The following is a 15,231-nucleotide window of genomic DNA, read 5'->3' on the forward strand; positions in this document are numbered from 1 at the left end:
GAGAGAGGGAGCGAGCAGGGGAGGTGCCGAGAGAGGGAGAGAGAGAGTCCCAAGCAGGCTCTGTGCTGTCAGTGCAGAGCCCGATGTGGGGCTCAAACCCGCAAACTGTGAGACCATGACCTGACCTGAAGTCAAGAGTCAGACGCTTAACCGACTGAGCCACCCAGGCGCCCCTTGTTCTAGGGATTCTTTATGCTAGAATCGTTCTGTACTGCTCTTCATCCTGCTGGTCTTATTTGGGCTTCTCATACTGGTTTGTCAGCTTTACATGATGCCCTTGACTCCCAACTATTACCTACGTGGTAATACCCCGTTCCTTCCTGCAGGAACTTCCACATCCCTAGCAGGTGTATCCGGCCATTTTCCCAATCATGGTGCATTTCTCCCTAAATGGATGGAAATCAAAGCTGCTTAAAAGATAAAAAAAAAAAAAAATTCTTCATCTTCTTTCTCTGACTCATCCCAGGAGTCACAATTCCTGGTACCTCTTGGAACATACACAGTGTGGCCCAGCATACGTCCTTTCAAATCCCAACAGACTTGGGAGGATGCTGGCTGTCAGCGTTAGAAAAACAGAAGGCATGCTCAGGTGGGATTCTGAAGAATCCTGAATGAAAGGACTGTTTACAGATGTGTGAACCAGTCGAGGGAACTCACATGGAAGGGCGAAGCATCCAGGGGCTCCCACCAGTGGGCAGCTCTTACCACTCATGTGTCTGAGCAGCAGGAAGAGTGATCTTGTCCCCGCTGTGTGGGGGGAGGTGGAGATGGGCTGTCTGGAAGGGGTTGTGGCAGTGGAGAGTGCACTCACTGCCGGAACCAAGGTGCCTCAGGAGATGAGTGGGAGTAGAGAAGCTAGGTGAGAAATACCCCAACCTCTCTCTCTTCTGGCTTTCTGGTCTCTTACTGGTGCCTCCCATTAGCTAAGCCCAGTTCAAAGGTGAGGGCACAGAGGAATCAAGGTGATGCAAGTTGCAGGGGTCAGCTCCCTGGGCAGAGAAGGGCAGAAAAGAGATCTGGGTTTGGAGGGAGGGGCAAATGCGGAACAACTTCACATGGTGTTTTGTCACTGATCTCCTAAATCGGAGGCCTTAATACTTCGGAGGATGTAGTACCTTATCCACTGAAGGTGTCTGTGCATTTTGCTTTAGACAAACTCAAACTCAGGTGTTGTTTTCTTCCTGCAGCTTGCCTTTCTGGGTGAAGGAGAAGGCCAACAGGCTGAAGACCGAGATAAGAGAGGTGGAGGAGCTTGACAATTGGCACCCAGCGGTTCCCTTGGTGCACAGTTTATTCCCTGCTGGTGGGTTAAAGAACCTTCAAAGAATAGTATAAAACTGGAGGCAAGCCCAGAAGAGCAGGCTTTTGAGAGGCTTCGCAGTGGAGAGGAGAGAAGGCAAAGCCTCTCCCAGAGTGGATGGTATCTTTTGCCCCACACCGTGGTCCCTTGGGCTGCTGTTATCATGGCCATGCATCACTGGTTGAGTGTGTTGGTTGAGCACCATTAGTCTTGTAATGGGGCACAACCTTCAACTCCGTGCCTCTATCCACAGGTTCTTTGGATTCGCCAAGACAATCCTAAGCAGAAACAGGCCCACAGAGCATGCACTGACTGTACTCTGGAGAGCCTCTTCCAATTGGTTGCTTCTGTCAGTGTGATTGCTCTAAGTCAAATGTTTGACTTTGATAAGTAATCACTGTGCGTTGCCTTTTTTTTTTTAACTCTATGTTCTGAAAACCTTCAAACTTACAGAAAAGTTGTGAGGATCATACAATGAACAAATACCTACATGTCCTTCACTTAGAATTCACTGTGGTTAGCCTTTGTCAGAATTTGTGTGTTATTTCTCTCTCTTTCATTCCTGTTATTATTTTTAAAATTTTTTTAACGTTTTATTTATTTTTGAGACAGAGAGAGACAGAGCAGGAACGGGGGAGGGGCAGAGAGAGAGGGAGACACAGAATCGGAAACAGGCTCCAGGCTCTGAGCCATCAGCCCAGAGCCTGACGCGGGGCTCGAACTCACGGACCGCGAGATCGTGACCTGAGCTGAAGTCGGACGCTTAACCGACTGAGCCACCCAGGTGCCCCTCCTGTTATTATTTTGAAGAATTGTTTGAAAAGGAGTGGCAGACATCATCACCCTATGCTCCTACATACTATATACTTCGATATGCATCTCCTAAGGTCAAGGATATGCGCCAACAGTTTCAATACAAAATAACAAGTTCGGGGAACCTAACATTGATAACAATTCTCTGACGGTCCACCTTCAGTTTTAGTCAGTTAAATTTCGTTTTCTAAGAATGCCCTCATATCAATGGTAAAATGCAGCCGTCAGCTTTAGTTTGGTAAAACTATTCTCATTAATACCATTCGAGATTTTCTCTACTATTCACGTGGTACATGTCAGAAAAATGTGAAGGCTGGATCGCCACAGGCGACTCATACCATTGCCCCTGTAACTCCCTCCCTCACTCCTGTATTTGTTTGACCACACAGCCAAGCAGGACGAGAGCTCAGTGGGTGCCAGTCGTGAGTCTTAGGGCCTTTCATCAATCAGGCGAGAAGCAAATATTTGGAAGAAAAGATAGGAATAAAAGCCAACCATATACATTCAGGCTGTGACCCTCGGCAGTCAAGCCAGTGACTCAGCATCTTCATAGCCGATCTCCTTTACTAAGGAGACCCCACTGGCTGGCTAATGAGGGCTGTGGGTCTGGTCTCGCGAAACGTTAAAGCGCAAAGAGAGAACTGGGGCCCATGCTGAGACTCCAAATTGTTCGAGACACGAGACACGACTTCTTTCTCTGTGAAAACATTGTCTCCAGAGGTAGCCAATAAGTGAAGTAAATGAAGTGGGTTTAGAACGGAGTACATCCTTGTTGTCTTTATACACGCCTTTGGATCAACTAGAAGACAACATGGTGGCCACGGCCTGCAACTGTGTCTGGCCACTCTTTGGGTTAGCATCAGCATACCTCTGCGCTGGTTCCCTTGCCCCTGGGACGCAAAGCTCACCACTGTCCCCGACAAAATCCACAATAAATAAATAAATAAATAAATAAATAAACAAACAAAACCAAATAATTTAGAAAAGGAAGAAAAAGAGGCTGCCAACAAATTTTCTCAAAGACACCTACTCCTGTAAAAGAGAACTTTTGTGCTTCTATTATTTAAAATATAAAAAACTCAGTGGCAACCACCTGTGTTGGATGGATAATGGAGAACACGATATAGATGCAAAAAAGGATTCTGCAGGAATTTCCAGGTGGGAGTATCTAGGTGGACCAGGAAACTGCTCTCAGAGGGGACCCTGGTGTTTTGGAGGGACGGAGTCCTATATAATAAAGGTATTAAGAAAAACACCCAGAGTACAGTTTTGGAAGATGTATAGTGGCCTCAAGATTTCAAAGAGGTCTATATTATTCCTTTTTTTTTTTTTTTAGGTTTGTTTAGTTTTTTTTTTTTTTTCAACGTTTATTTTATTTTGGGGACAGAGAGAGATAGAGCATGAACGGGGGAGGGGCAGAGAGAGAGGGAGACACAGGATCGGAAACAGGCTCCAGGCTCTGAGCCATCAGCCCAGAGCCTGACACGGGGCTCGAACTCACGGACTGCGAGATCGTGACCTGGCTGAAGTCGGACGCTTAACCAACTGCGCCACCCAGGCGCCCCAGGTTTGTTTAGTTTTGAGAGAGAGAGAGAGAGAGAGAGCGCGCGCGCGAGTAGAGGAGGGGCAGAGAGAGAGAGGGAGACATGGAATCCCAAGCAGGCTCCAGGCTCTAGGCTGTTAGCACAGAGCCCGACGCAGGGCTCAAACTCACAAACCTTATGGGGAGAGTAAGGCATAGACTAAATGGCCAAATGGCAAAAATATGTGGGTGTCCTAGCTGTCCCAGTCCTTTCTTCCTAGGCACAAAAATGTTGGACCTTTTAAGGCATGAAAACCCCCCTCACCTCACTTCAGGTTCCTTGGTAAATAAGCACGTGGGTGCAGGTGCACATGTGTGTACCTGTGTGTGTGTGTTCGCCTCCTACTTTCAATCACTGAAACTCTCAAGCTTAATGGAAGCAACCTGTACCTGACATTTCCAAGTAGATTCATTAGAGTAACAACTTCATATTGTACACAGGGTATTCTAATTTCAGATCCTGGGAAGAATGAAAACTAGCCTCTGTGGACTGGAGGGAATATTATGTTATACAGCTGGTGACATTCAAGTCCAAATAAGCTAAATGAAGACAATTCCAAGACTGTTTCTATAGTCTCTGCACTCCTAGTCATCAAAATGTTAAGATATTTGGATGTTAAACTTTTACAGTTCCACAAACGGGTTATGAATATTCTGTATAATTTCATTAATTGTCCACATTTCTGGTATGAGCTACCCAATTTGGTTAGACTGTTTCCTTTTGCTCTTAGGCCTTTGACCCTTAAAAGCTGGGCAGATAAAAGCCTTGTGTATAGGATTTCTTGCTGAAATATATCAGAGCTGGAGCTCCTCCAGATCATGCTACTGACGGAGAGGCTTTTCTTTCTCGGCTGGAAAATCAGGACACAGTGATACCTTGACCCGAAACTGAGCAATGGGCCTGATGTAGATGGGGCACTTGCAGGGGGTCTACTGGCCAAGTTCCCTGTGGGCTCTGGGAAAGGATGTGGGAACCCATGTGGTGTCTTTCTGATGCTGGGCAACTCTAGGAAGGGTTATGGCCCGAACCCTCCCTGGAGATGGGGGGCGCCACTACCGACTTGAGGAACCAACACTGAGGCTCTGGAACCCGGACCTTGTAAGAAATACTAATATGAAAAGTAAACATTTCTTAATGTGCACGGGGGAGGAGGCCCAGCCTCATATCCGAAGAGAAGCCAAATATACCAATGACTTGTTTAATTTAATTTAATTTAATTTAATTTAATTTAATTTAATTTAATTTAATTTAATTTAGAGAGAAAGACTGAGTGGGGGCGAGGGACAGAGGGAGAAAGTGAGAGAGTCGTAAGTAGGCTTCACATTCGGTGTGGAATCCGATGTGGGGCTTGATCCCACGACCCTGGCATCATGACCTGAGCCAAAATCGATACCTGAGCCAAAATCAAGAGTCTGATGCTCAACCAGCTGAACCACTCCCCACCCCATGACTTGTTTTCTGAGGAAATGTGTTGGTTTCCACCAAATATAAAAATGGTGTGGGGGCAGCTTTTAGTGGTGATGGTGTGAGCGTGGCTAGGATCATCTGGTTAGAAACGTGTTTTTTTGTTTGGGTACAGTGTGGGTTGGTGTAACACGCGGGGTCCTCTTAGAGAGGACGGAATGGACCCATGAGGCATAATTATACTAAAAATATGTTTTGTTTTGTTTTTACTTGAAATTGAGGTTTAACTGGGAGTTCTGTATTTTTATTTGCTAAATCTGGCAACTTACAGAAGTGGCACAAAGGAGATGGATTTGAGGGCTAACTAAAAGTGCAAGACTCTGAGTTGACTTGGATATGGGTAGGGGGAAGGTATGGGAAAAGGACAAGTAGCAACAAGGTGGCTGGTGGTGCCCTTGCCAGGGCAGCATGTGGTGTCTTTATACACTTAGGGAAAGATGCCCTCTTGGGGGAGATAGTCGTGTGGACGCACTGCCTGGTAAGCAGTGTGCCAGCTAGATTTCAGCCCCCTTCTGTCCCTGTGCAGTGAACTACTTACACAACCATACACGGCAGCCCTGTGCTATTTGGTGAAATAGAGAATGCTGGGGAAGTCGTCTAGGGGGAGCTCAATTTTGGGAAGTTGAATTTGAGGAAACTGTGACACACACAGAGTGGAATTGTTTGGGATGTAGTTGGGTATATGCATCTGGGGACTGGTATGTGTAAGTAGAAAAAAGTCTCCTGTGAGAAATATGAATCTCAAGCCTGTGCCATGTGGATGCAGGGTCTAGATAATAAATAACCTGATCAGAATATTGATCCCAAACCAAGATAGGCGCTCAAAGAGAGCTCTGAAACTCTGTGGCCTGAGAAAAAAACCCAAATCCTCTTTGGGAACACCAGGGCGTAGGGGACTCCCTAGAAATAATGAATATGAGCACCTGAGAAAAAGACTACAAACTACAACTGGGTCCACCATGCAGAAGCGTCAGTAGGCGAAACCCAAACCAGTTTATTTGTTTTTTTAAAGTTTATTTAGGGGGGTAGGAGGGAGGGGAAAATGGGTGATGGGCATCGAGGAGGGCACCTGTTGGGATGAGCACTGGGTGTTGTACGGAAACCAATTTGACAATAAATTTCATATTAAAAAAAAATAAAGTTTATTTTGAGGTGGGGGAGGGGCAGAGACAAAAGGGGAGAGAGAGAATCTCAAGCAGGCTTTGCACTGTCGGCACAGAGCCTGATGCATGGCTCAAACTAAAGAATCGAATTGTGAGATCGTGACCTGAGCAGAAATCAAGAGACCGAAGGTTAACTGACTGAGCCACCCAGGTATCCCCAAGCCAACTTAGATGATTAACCATGGTTAGCATTACGGTATGAATTACCAGCACTTAGGGTGCGTGGAATTTCATGTCTACCCAGACATTAGCTTTTTCCAACATTAGCTGAAGGGTTTCTAAATGGAAGGGAAAGGCTTAGGGGTAGCAATCCAATAGACAGGGCAGGCCTAGAGGTCTTGAAATTGTATTTGCAAAGCAGCACAGTGTTTCTATTGAAATTCCATCTGCTTATTTGGGGAGATGATAAAGATTATAACCCCAGCCCCCAATGTCTTGGTATTGTCACAGGCTTCTGACCCTAACTTTAGCCCTTTTTCCTGCACAATTTGATGGTAAAAACTGGACAAGGAGGAAACTAGAATTTCGATTGTTTTCTTGGCTAAGCAAAGTTAACCCAGTCAGAACTGGTTCCTCAGAAAGGAATGAGAGGTGGAGAAATGGGGGACATTGCAACCTACAAACCCTCCTGCTAACATCCCTGTTACTCCTTTGTAAGCTGGATGGACTGCCAACTTCTTAAAAAAAATACTTTTAATGTTTATTATTGGGGGGGGGGAGGAGCAGAGAGAGAGGGAGACACAGAATCTGAAGCAGGCTCCACACTGTCAGTGCAAAGCCTGATGCAGGGCTTGACCCATGAACCGTGAGACCGCGACCTGAGCTGAAGTCTGATGCTCAACGAACTAAGCCACCCAGGTGCCACCCCCCAACCCCCGGCCTTTAAGAAAGATTTTATTTTTAAGTATTCTCTACACCCAACGTGGGGCTTGAACTCACCACCCTGTGATCGAGTGTCACATGCTCCACTGACCGAGTGAGGCAGGCAATTTCTTTTTCCTGGGCCAGAGTTTCTCAAATTGTGTTTCCTAAATACCAATAGATAGTATAAGAAAAAATGTTTCCAGGGTCAACTTTGTTTGGAAATGTTATATTAAAAAGGGAGCTTTTTTGTTTCCTAGGGATGCTGTAACAAACCACAAACTGGGTGGTTTACAGTGAGAGAAATTTAATCTCTCACGGTTCAGGAGGCTGGAAATCAGAAATCAAGGTGTCAGCAAGGTTGGTTCATTCTCGGGTGCTCAAGGCGGGGAGATATAGCATGCCTCTCTCTTAGTTCTAGTGTTGCCAGCTGGGATGGTGATGGCCTCTTTGTGGGGACTCTTGAGTCCTGGCTGGTGAGGCTTGGGTGATATTGTGGGGGTTTGGCCAGTGCACGCGATGTTGGAGGACAGTCTCTTGTGTTCATGGCTATTGGCTTTGGTTTTAGACATTATGGAAGTGGCATGATGTTGCATTTTCTGAATCCTTAAGTGAGACATGCAGTCTGCATGTTCAAGGGTGTCTTGGGGGACATTTTGACAGGGTTGCTCTGTCCCAATGGGCAGGTTGTATAATGCATGCCCTTAGGGGGCATGATTTACATCGTAGAAATGGTAGACACTGAGTGAGTCCCTGGGTGCTGGAATGGCATTTTGACAAGCTCTACCTCATTGGGTTTTTAGGTATGTATCAATTAATTTGCCACCCAAATTTATGTAGGTAGGTATTGTTAACTCCACTTTTTAGATGAGGATACTGAGATTCAGCAAGGTTATTACCCAAACTAATGAGAGAGCGAAGATTTCAATCCAACCTGAGTTTGTCTAATACCAGTGCCTATCAATGGTAACACTTTATTATTAATCCACATAGATTGAATAGAAATATATGAAAAACTGATGAGATATTTTTGTGGGTTTCTGGGACAATCACCGATCATCTGAAGTTGCCTTTGTAATAACAGCTGCCACCTTTAGGGGTAGTTATATATATCAGATACTGGCCTAGGTTTATGATCTCATTTAATCCTTAGGACGACCCTATGAGGTTGCTATACTATTATGCCTATTTTACAGCTTAAAAAATTTAGGGTTACGGATGCCTGGGTGGCTCAGTTGGTTAAGCCTCCCACTCTTGATTTCAGCTCAGGTCATGATATCCTTGTTCTTCAGTTTGAGCCTGGCGCTGGACTCTGCACTGACAGCGCGGAGACTGTCTGGGATTCTCTCTCCCTCTTTCTCTCTCTCTGCCCCTCCCTCGCTCACGAGCCCACGCTCTCAAAATAAACTTAAAAAAAAATTAGGGTTAAATTATTTCCTTTTCCTGAGTATTCCGCGAGTAAATTCCTATTAGTTACATGCCTAATAAAATGCTAAATTAATAAGTTAACAAAGCTCTTCCTAAACCAGCTGGCTAATTCTGCACGCGTGATGTTCCCTTTCTCCGCCACTAGGTGACCTCACGATCAATCCCACCACAACCTTACTTACTAAGAGCCACTGGCGGTATCTCGCGAGAGTCGTGGTTTCCTCCAACCTGTTCTGGACATGCGCGGGGCGTAGAGCGCTTTAGCCAGAGGGGCTTGATGGGTTTCTGTCAGTCTTCCTAGACCAGAGCTATAACAACAAGACACTTAGTCCCTTCAGCAGCCTCGGTTCTCGCGAGACTTGCTACTCTGCTCCCCCCGCCCCCCACCTTGCGCCTGCGCACATCTCTTCAAGCCAGAAGGTCGCGCTTGGAGGAAGTGTCGGCTTCAGGTCCCGTGGCCGTAGCGCCGTTACTACTTCTGTGAAGCTCCTCTCGGCCGTTTGCCGAGACACCCCGCAGCCAAGATGCCTCGAATTATGATCAAGGGGGGCGTGTGGAGGAATACCGAGGTAAGTCCCCCTTTCCCGCCGTCCGCTGCCCTCCGCCCCCTCCGGCGGCCTGTGCGCACGCGCGCGGAGGTCGGGGAGGCGAGGAGGATACCCTGCGGGGTCTACGTGGGCGCGGTGCGGGGGGTGGGGTGCAGCGCGGGGCGGACTCGAGGTCTTAACTTGATGTCCGGCCTTGAGTCATCAGAGCACCTCAAGGACAGGGACCGTGATTTAATCACTTGACGTGCCAGGCACTTGTTAGGCCCTAAGTGAATATTTGTTGAATTGAGGACGCGCCCCTGCCATGGAGGAGCTCACTGTGTGGAAGGGGCGGGATAGGACTTCTGGGAGAGTTGGTTATCTGGCACACCCCCGTCCCTCAGCCTGGGCATTGTGCTTCTCTGCTAAAATATAGAGAAGTGCTGTGGCCACAACTTTGTTCCTTCATTGACTTCCTTGCGGAGGGGAAGCAGCTTGAGTGCCAAGTTCAGGGCCCGTGTATGCCCGCATCCCTCTTGTTATCTCTTATCAAGGCATAACTTGTTTGTCCTCACGACGGATCCCAAGGCCTGTCTCTTCCTGTCCCTCCGCCTCAGCCAGGATAGAAACCAGATAGGACAAACTACCTGCAGTAGTCTCTTTGCTTCGGAAACGCAATGGATAATGCCAATGGCTAGCTAAAGGGCAGTAGAGAAAAAGTAAAATACAAGTAAGATTTTGATGCATTTTGTGTTCATAGTGCACTGAACTTTCAGTTTCAGGAGCACATCTTATCTTTTTATGTTGTGTCTTTTTACTTCTTGTGCCCTCTCAGAAGGCCCTACTGCTGGACATCTTTCTGACCATCCTTCAAAACCCAGTTCAGAAACTCTTGAATTTTTGCCCTATCATCCTGGAAAAATAAGTGGCCCCGTGGTACATCTTTCATCCATCTGATATAGCATGTTTTATCTTTTTGCAAGCATCATATTCTTCTGTGTGATGCTGATAAGTTTCTTAACCTTTCAGAGCCTCAGTTTTCTACTGGGGATGATAATAGTAACAGTAATCTTCTTTTATAGATTAAATGAATCAACATTTAGAATAGAGTCTGGCACATAGTAGTCTTTCAGTAAGTGCTAGTTGACATTGTTTTTCCCCAGCAGACAGCACTGCAAGAGAACCAGGTCTCGGAATCCCTAGAACCTCGGACAGTAACCACCATGAAATAGTTTTTTTGGCAAATGGTTGCAGAATGAGTCTAGTAGGGTGGACAGTTGCTATTTGTTTTTACTTCAAGATGCGTATTGTAACAAAGTGACACGTAAAATCAGTGACAACCTTGTCTCACAGTTTGTACAGAGGGAACCAGGCTGTTTAAATTGGAGAAGAGATGACTTCTGGGGGAGAGACAGATGTACAAAATCAAGTAACAGCAGGATTCCTGTGTAGTGGCCAAAGCCCTGCAGTCTTTTTAAATCTCTGATGATGAGGTAGGGGGTGGGATGGGGTGGAGTGGCTCATATATGAGGCATGTATCACAAGTTCAATGTGGAAAAAAGCCTAAAAGTGAGATGCCCCAAGTGCGTTCATCTGTCGCTCTGTTATCCTTGGTGTCTGTCTGTGGCTTAGCTTTCTGGACTCCCCTGGGAGTAGTGAATTCCAAATCAGAATGGGTGCCCTGGTGAAACAATAACTAAAGGCTAGAAGAAGAGCTGACTGGTGTAGTAGGGGAAAAATACTTAATTCTTGAGTTGTACCTGTGGATTTTTGGGTCAGAGCAGGGGTTATGGGACTGGAGAGAAAATGACATTTGTAAACTGGAGTGGAGAATGGATTCCCAGAGTCTTGCTTTGCTTCTTGAGGGCTGGATGAGACCTATTTCATTCTCTTTTCTGAAGTATGGAAGACCTGGTACAGGAAATAGGAAATGTTTTTTGAGTGAATGAATAAATGATGGAGCTGTATCCTTTTGAGAATGACAGCCAAACGTTGGAGAGTACTTTTTGTTAATCACTGCCAGGTAGTGTTTCTCAGATTGGGCTGTACTCACTCCCAATTTATTAGGGTGGGGAGGTTGTGTATTAGGGAGGGCAGGATGTCCTTCGGAGGGATCTCTTCTTAATATTTTGCATTTTGCCAATTCTGGCTTGTTGTTTGTTATAGTAAATGAAATTTTTGTATTTTTTTCCAGACCTTGGTCTGTGTGTGTGTGTGTGTGTGTGTGTGTGTGTGTTTATGACTTTTCTCCCTATCAATCCTAGGGAGAAATTTTGTCTGTTCTCACTTGGAATTTTGTGATTGAATATATTGTTTTTCCTTGACAATTTTTTTAGGATGAAATTCTGAAAGCAGCAGTAATGAAATATGGAAAAAACCAGTGGTCTAGGATTGCCTCACTGCTGCATAGAAAATCAGCAAAGCAGTGCAAAGCCAGATGGTATGTACCACTTAATGAGTAGAAAACAGAAAGCGACCTTAATTATGATGAGGAAAATGTCAGTTCTTTGAACCTTGCCAAAGAAAGCAGGCAGTGTGATACAACAGAAAGTATGGAGTGGGAGATGGGAATTCAGATTTAAGCCTTAGCTGTCACTTGCTTCCTGTGTGATCTTAGGCAAGGCATTTTTTTTATACCCTCTTTCCTGTCTCTGTTTTCTCCCAATTGGGGGTAATAATCCTTACTAACTGATGGAGATACGAGGTACAGATGAGTTAATGTGCTTGAGAGTGTTTTGTTAAACATAAAATAAATTTACTTTTAGTATTGATGGACCCCAGCTTGTAAGTGGATTGTGTTCCAAAAATTTGTAAGTTGATTTAGAACTTACTTTCTCAAAGAAATTAATGATAAATAATGGTTAGTTTTTTAGGCTAGCTCACAGTAGTGAGTTTTCCTCATCAACACGGTTGAAATATTGTGTATTTGCTATCCCAAAATATAACTTAACTCAACACTGCACCTGTGGTGTCTCCTTTTAAGTCACAGGGTAGTGGACACATTAAGCTCTTGGCATGAGTGATCTGGCCCCAGCCTTGACCCATGTGGTACTAAGATCACATTTTGGATTGTACAAGAGTGATTTCATTTCCTAGGCACCTGGGTGGGAGAAAGGATCAGAATGTAGAGATTGGATCCCAAAGAGGAAGATTGTCCTCAGCCTGAAGAAGTTTGGATTTCTGCTTGTCTTAGTGGAGCTAAGCTCCTGCCCCAATATTTAGTAAGGCTTGTATCTTAATTGCAGCTAAGTAGACTGGATGGAAAAGGTTGGTTGGGTTGGGCAATAGGAGAGATAGAGGATGGCATAGTAGTAGTTTTACTTAAATTAAAAAACTCCAAAATCATATGATATGGGGAAGCATTTAGTGAGTATAAGTCAGATACTTAAAGTAAGCCAAGGTATTGTGAGAATTGAATCAAAGTAGGAGAGGGGCACCTGGCTGGCTCAGGCGGAAGAGCATGTGACTCATGATCTTGGGGTTGGGAGTTTGAACCCCATGTTGGGTGTAGAGATTACTTAAATAAATAAAATTTAAAAAAAGTGTGAGAAAGTACTATGAAAACTAGAAACACTAAAAATGTGAGGTGGTACTGTCTTATTTCAGGTAATTTCAAAACCTCTAATAAAGTGTAAAATAAATGAAAACAATTGATAGTAGAGAAAGAAGGCATATGATCATGTTTCAGTTAGGGTACCTTTTTCAAGCATTACTAGTCTTGCATAATTAAAAAAAACAGTAGAAGTCAGTGAGATAGGGAATAGTAAATGGGGTAAAGTTAACCAAATAGTGTTAAAAAGAACAGCTTTTGTAATTGAAGGGTGAGAGTTAGCTTGTGTTTTTGAGACACCAGAAGTTAGTATATCTAATGTGTAAATAGGATATTCTTGCCGAGTGACTAATGAATGTATCAAATGGTATCATTTTAATAGGTATGAGTGGCTAGATCCAAGCATTAAGAAAACAGAATGGTCCCGAGAAGAAGAGGAAAAACTATTGCACTTGGCCAAGTTGATGCCAACTCAGTGGAGGACCATTGCGCCAATCATTGGAAGAACAGCTGCCCAGTGCTTGGAACACTATGAATTTCTTTTGTAAGTGAATTTCCAAATTAGTATTAAAATGTATGTATATCTCCTGAATGAGGCTGAATAAGCGTTTAGCATTTTCTGTGTTTAAACATTCAGTTACAGATCTGAGTAAAGCCAAAGGAGCTAAAGCTATCGGATTATATACTCTTAAGTCTCATGTTATTGATAATATTACATACTTGTTACATGCTTTTTAAAAGAGTAACTTAAAATTATATAATCATACATATTCTATTTTTTTAGAAAATTAGGGAAAAAATGGTAAAAAAGCTAATAATCACCCATAATTACACCCGTAATTACATCACTAAGAGTGAACCAGAACATCTTGGTTCTTCACGAAAAGTTTGTTTTTGTTTTTTTGTATGACTTTATTGCATTTGTGATTAAGGAGCTCTTTGGATTCTGTTTCATAGTGAATGGAACACTCACTGAAATTAGAATTTGAATGCCATCTCTAAAGTAGAATCACTTTATTTTGTGAATGTCCATCTGTTGGGTTTTTGAAAGGAAAGAGTGCCAGTGCTAGGAAACCTGGTATTTCTTAAGACTGAATGGTGTGAGAGTGTGACTAACTTTTATGGGCTTTTTTCTAGGGATAAAGCTGCACAAAGAGACAATGAAGAGGAAACGACAGATGATCCACGAAAACTTAAACCTGGGGAAATAGATCCAAATCCAGAAACAAAACCAGCACGGCCTGATCCGATTGATATGGATGAGGGTGAGTGCGTGCTTCTGAGGACTTTATTTCTTTGGTAACCATAGAGTCCTCAGGCCTCTTTTTAACTCTTTGAGTTTTCTTTCTAAGCTCCTCTGACTTCTTAGAACCCCAGTTCTGTCTGCAGTTGTTATTCTCTCTTTCTAATTGTGTCCAGTCTTCTATTATAGAGTAATTGTTCTTTCTGGACAGTGTCTCTTTATTTTTTGATTTTTCATTTCATTTAATAAATTAAGCAGCGTAATACTACTGGACAGATTCCCTAAAGGCTAGTTGTAAGCCCTTGACAGTTCTGTTTTCTCCTTCCCATTCTGTGGAGAGAGGCACCACGACAGGATTTGGAGTTCAGTCCTGTTAACTATTTTGACTTCAGGCAGGTAATTTAATCTTTGTGGTAAGGCAGCAGTGCGGTACTAGGAGGCAGACTCATGATGCCTTCTTTAGACACTGAATCGAGAATCAGAGGAACTGGATTTTAGTCTCCTGCCTGCCACTTATTAGCTATTGATCTTAGGCAAGATCATAATCCTTCTGAGATTTGATTCTCTTTCCTGCTAGATAGAGAATAATGATAGCTATCTTACCTCAACAGAGATGTTGTGAAGTGTTCAGTGAATGTTTGTTGAAATTTTAAAATTTAGAAGTTTAAAAGTAGTGGTTCCTACCTGCATCGCTGTTATGTGGTGACCTTCTAAAAATACAAGTACCAGGGTCTCCCCGGGAGATCTGAGTCAGTAAGCTGCAGCATGGAGTGGGTAATCTTGGGATCTGAGTTTTTAAAAAAGTTATCTTGTTAAAAAAAAAAAAAAAAAAAAAAAAAGTTGTGATTCCACTCAACAACCTTATACAGGAATTGCTGTAAGGCATCAGTAATGAAATTTATTCTATTTTGGGAGCCGTGGAAATGTATTGGAGGGGAGAAAAAAACCTTTTCTGAGGAAAAAAAGGTTTGTTTAATAGAGTATCTGTTTCCTTATAATTAAATAGTAGTTTTTACAGTAGTTTGTTATGATTGGTGCTGTGCCAGTTAATTGATGATAATGAGAGATATGGTAATTATAGCTACTATTTAATGAATACTTTTGGATGCCTTACCTATTATATTTTACTTAGCTCTTCTCAACATTCCTGTGAAATAAGACTTGTTATTCCCTTTTTATAGATGATGCAGCATGCTCAGGGAGGGTAAATAAGTTATCCAGGGTCACAGAGCTAGCAAGTGGTGGGCCTGGTTTTTAACTTCGGTTTCTCTGACTTCAAAACCCATACAACACCATGTA

The 15,231-nt window shown here is 43.7% G+C and overlaps 2 protein-coding genes across 5 annotated transcripts in view; both read left to right on the top strand.

Annotated features, from left to right (window-relative positions):
• The window catches only part of SPATS1 (spermatogenesis associated serine rich 1), a 28,344-nt gene extending 26,435 nt beyond the window's left edge, over positions 1 to 1,909 (top strand). For 2 of the 3 annotated variants that reach the window (XM_043591567.1, XM_043591566.1), the window contains 2 exons: positions 1,188 to 1,303; positions 1,554 to 1,909. In XM_043591567.1, the coding sequence (XP_043447502.1) occupies positions 1,188 to 1,303; positions 1,554 to 1,582 (145 nt within the window). In that variant the 3' untranslated portion in view covers positions 1,583 to 1,909. Of the gene's footprint in view, positions 1 to 1,187 lie in introns of all 3 variants that reach the window. The other variant, XM_043591565.1, reaches the window with a different exon arrangement.
• A 6,934-nt stretch (positions 1,910 to 8,843) lies between these two features.
• The window catches only part of CDC5L (cell division cycle 5 like), a 47,022-nt gene continuing 40,634 nt past the window's right edge, over positions 8,844 to 15,231 (top strand). Inside the window, exons 1-4 of one of the 2 annotated variants that reach the window (XM_043591568.1) lie at positions 8,844 to 9,181; positions 11,476 to 11,579; positions 13,072 to 13,233; positions 13,827 to 13,954. In XM_043591568.1, coding sequence (XP_043447503.1) covers positions 9,137 to 9,181; positions 11,476 to 11,579; positions 13,072 to 13,233; positions 13,827 to 13,954 — 439 coding nt within the window. In that variant the 5' untranslated portion in view covers positions 8,844 to 9,136. The remainder of the gene's footprint in view (positions 9,182 to 11,475; positions 11,580 to 13,071; positions 13,234 to 13,826; positions 13,955 to 15,231) is intronic. The other variant, XR_006298942.1, reaches the window with a different exon arrangement.

The sequence above is a fragment of the Prionailurus bengalensis genome, chromosome B2 (genome assembly GCF_016509475.1).
Source record: "Prionailurus bengalensis isolate Pbe53 chromosome B2, Fcat_Pben_1.1_paternal_pri, whole genome shotgun sequence".
NCBI lineage: Eukaryota > Metazoa > Chordata > Mammalia > Carnivora > Felidae > Prionailurus > Prionailurus bengalensis.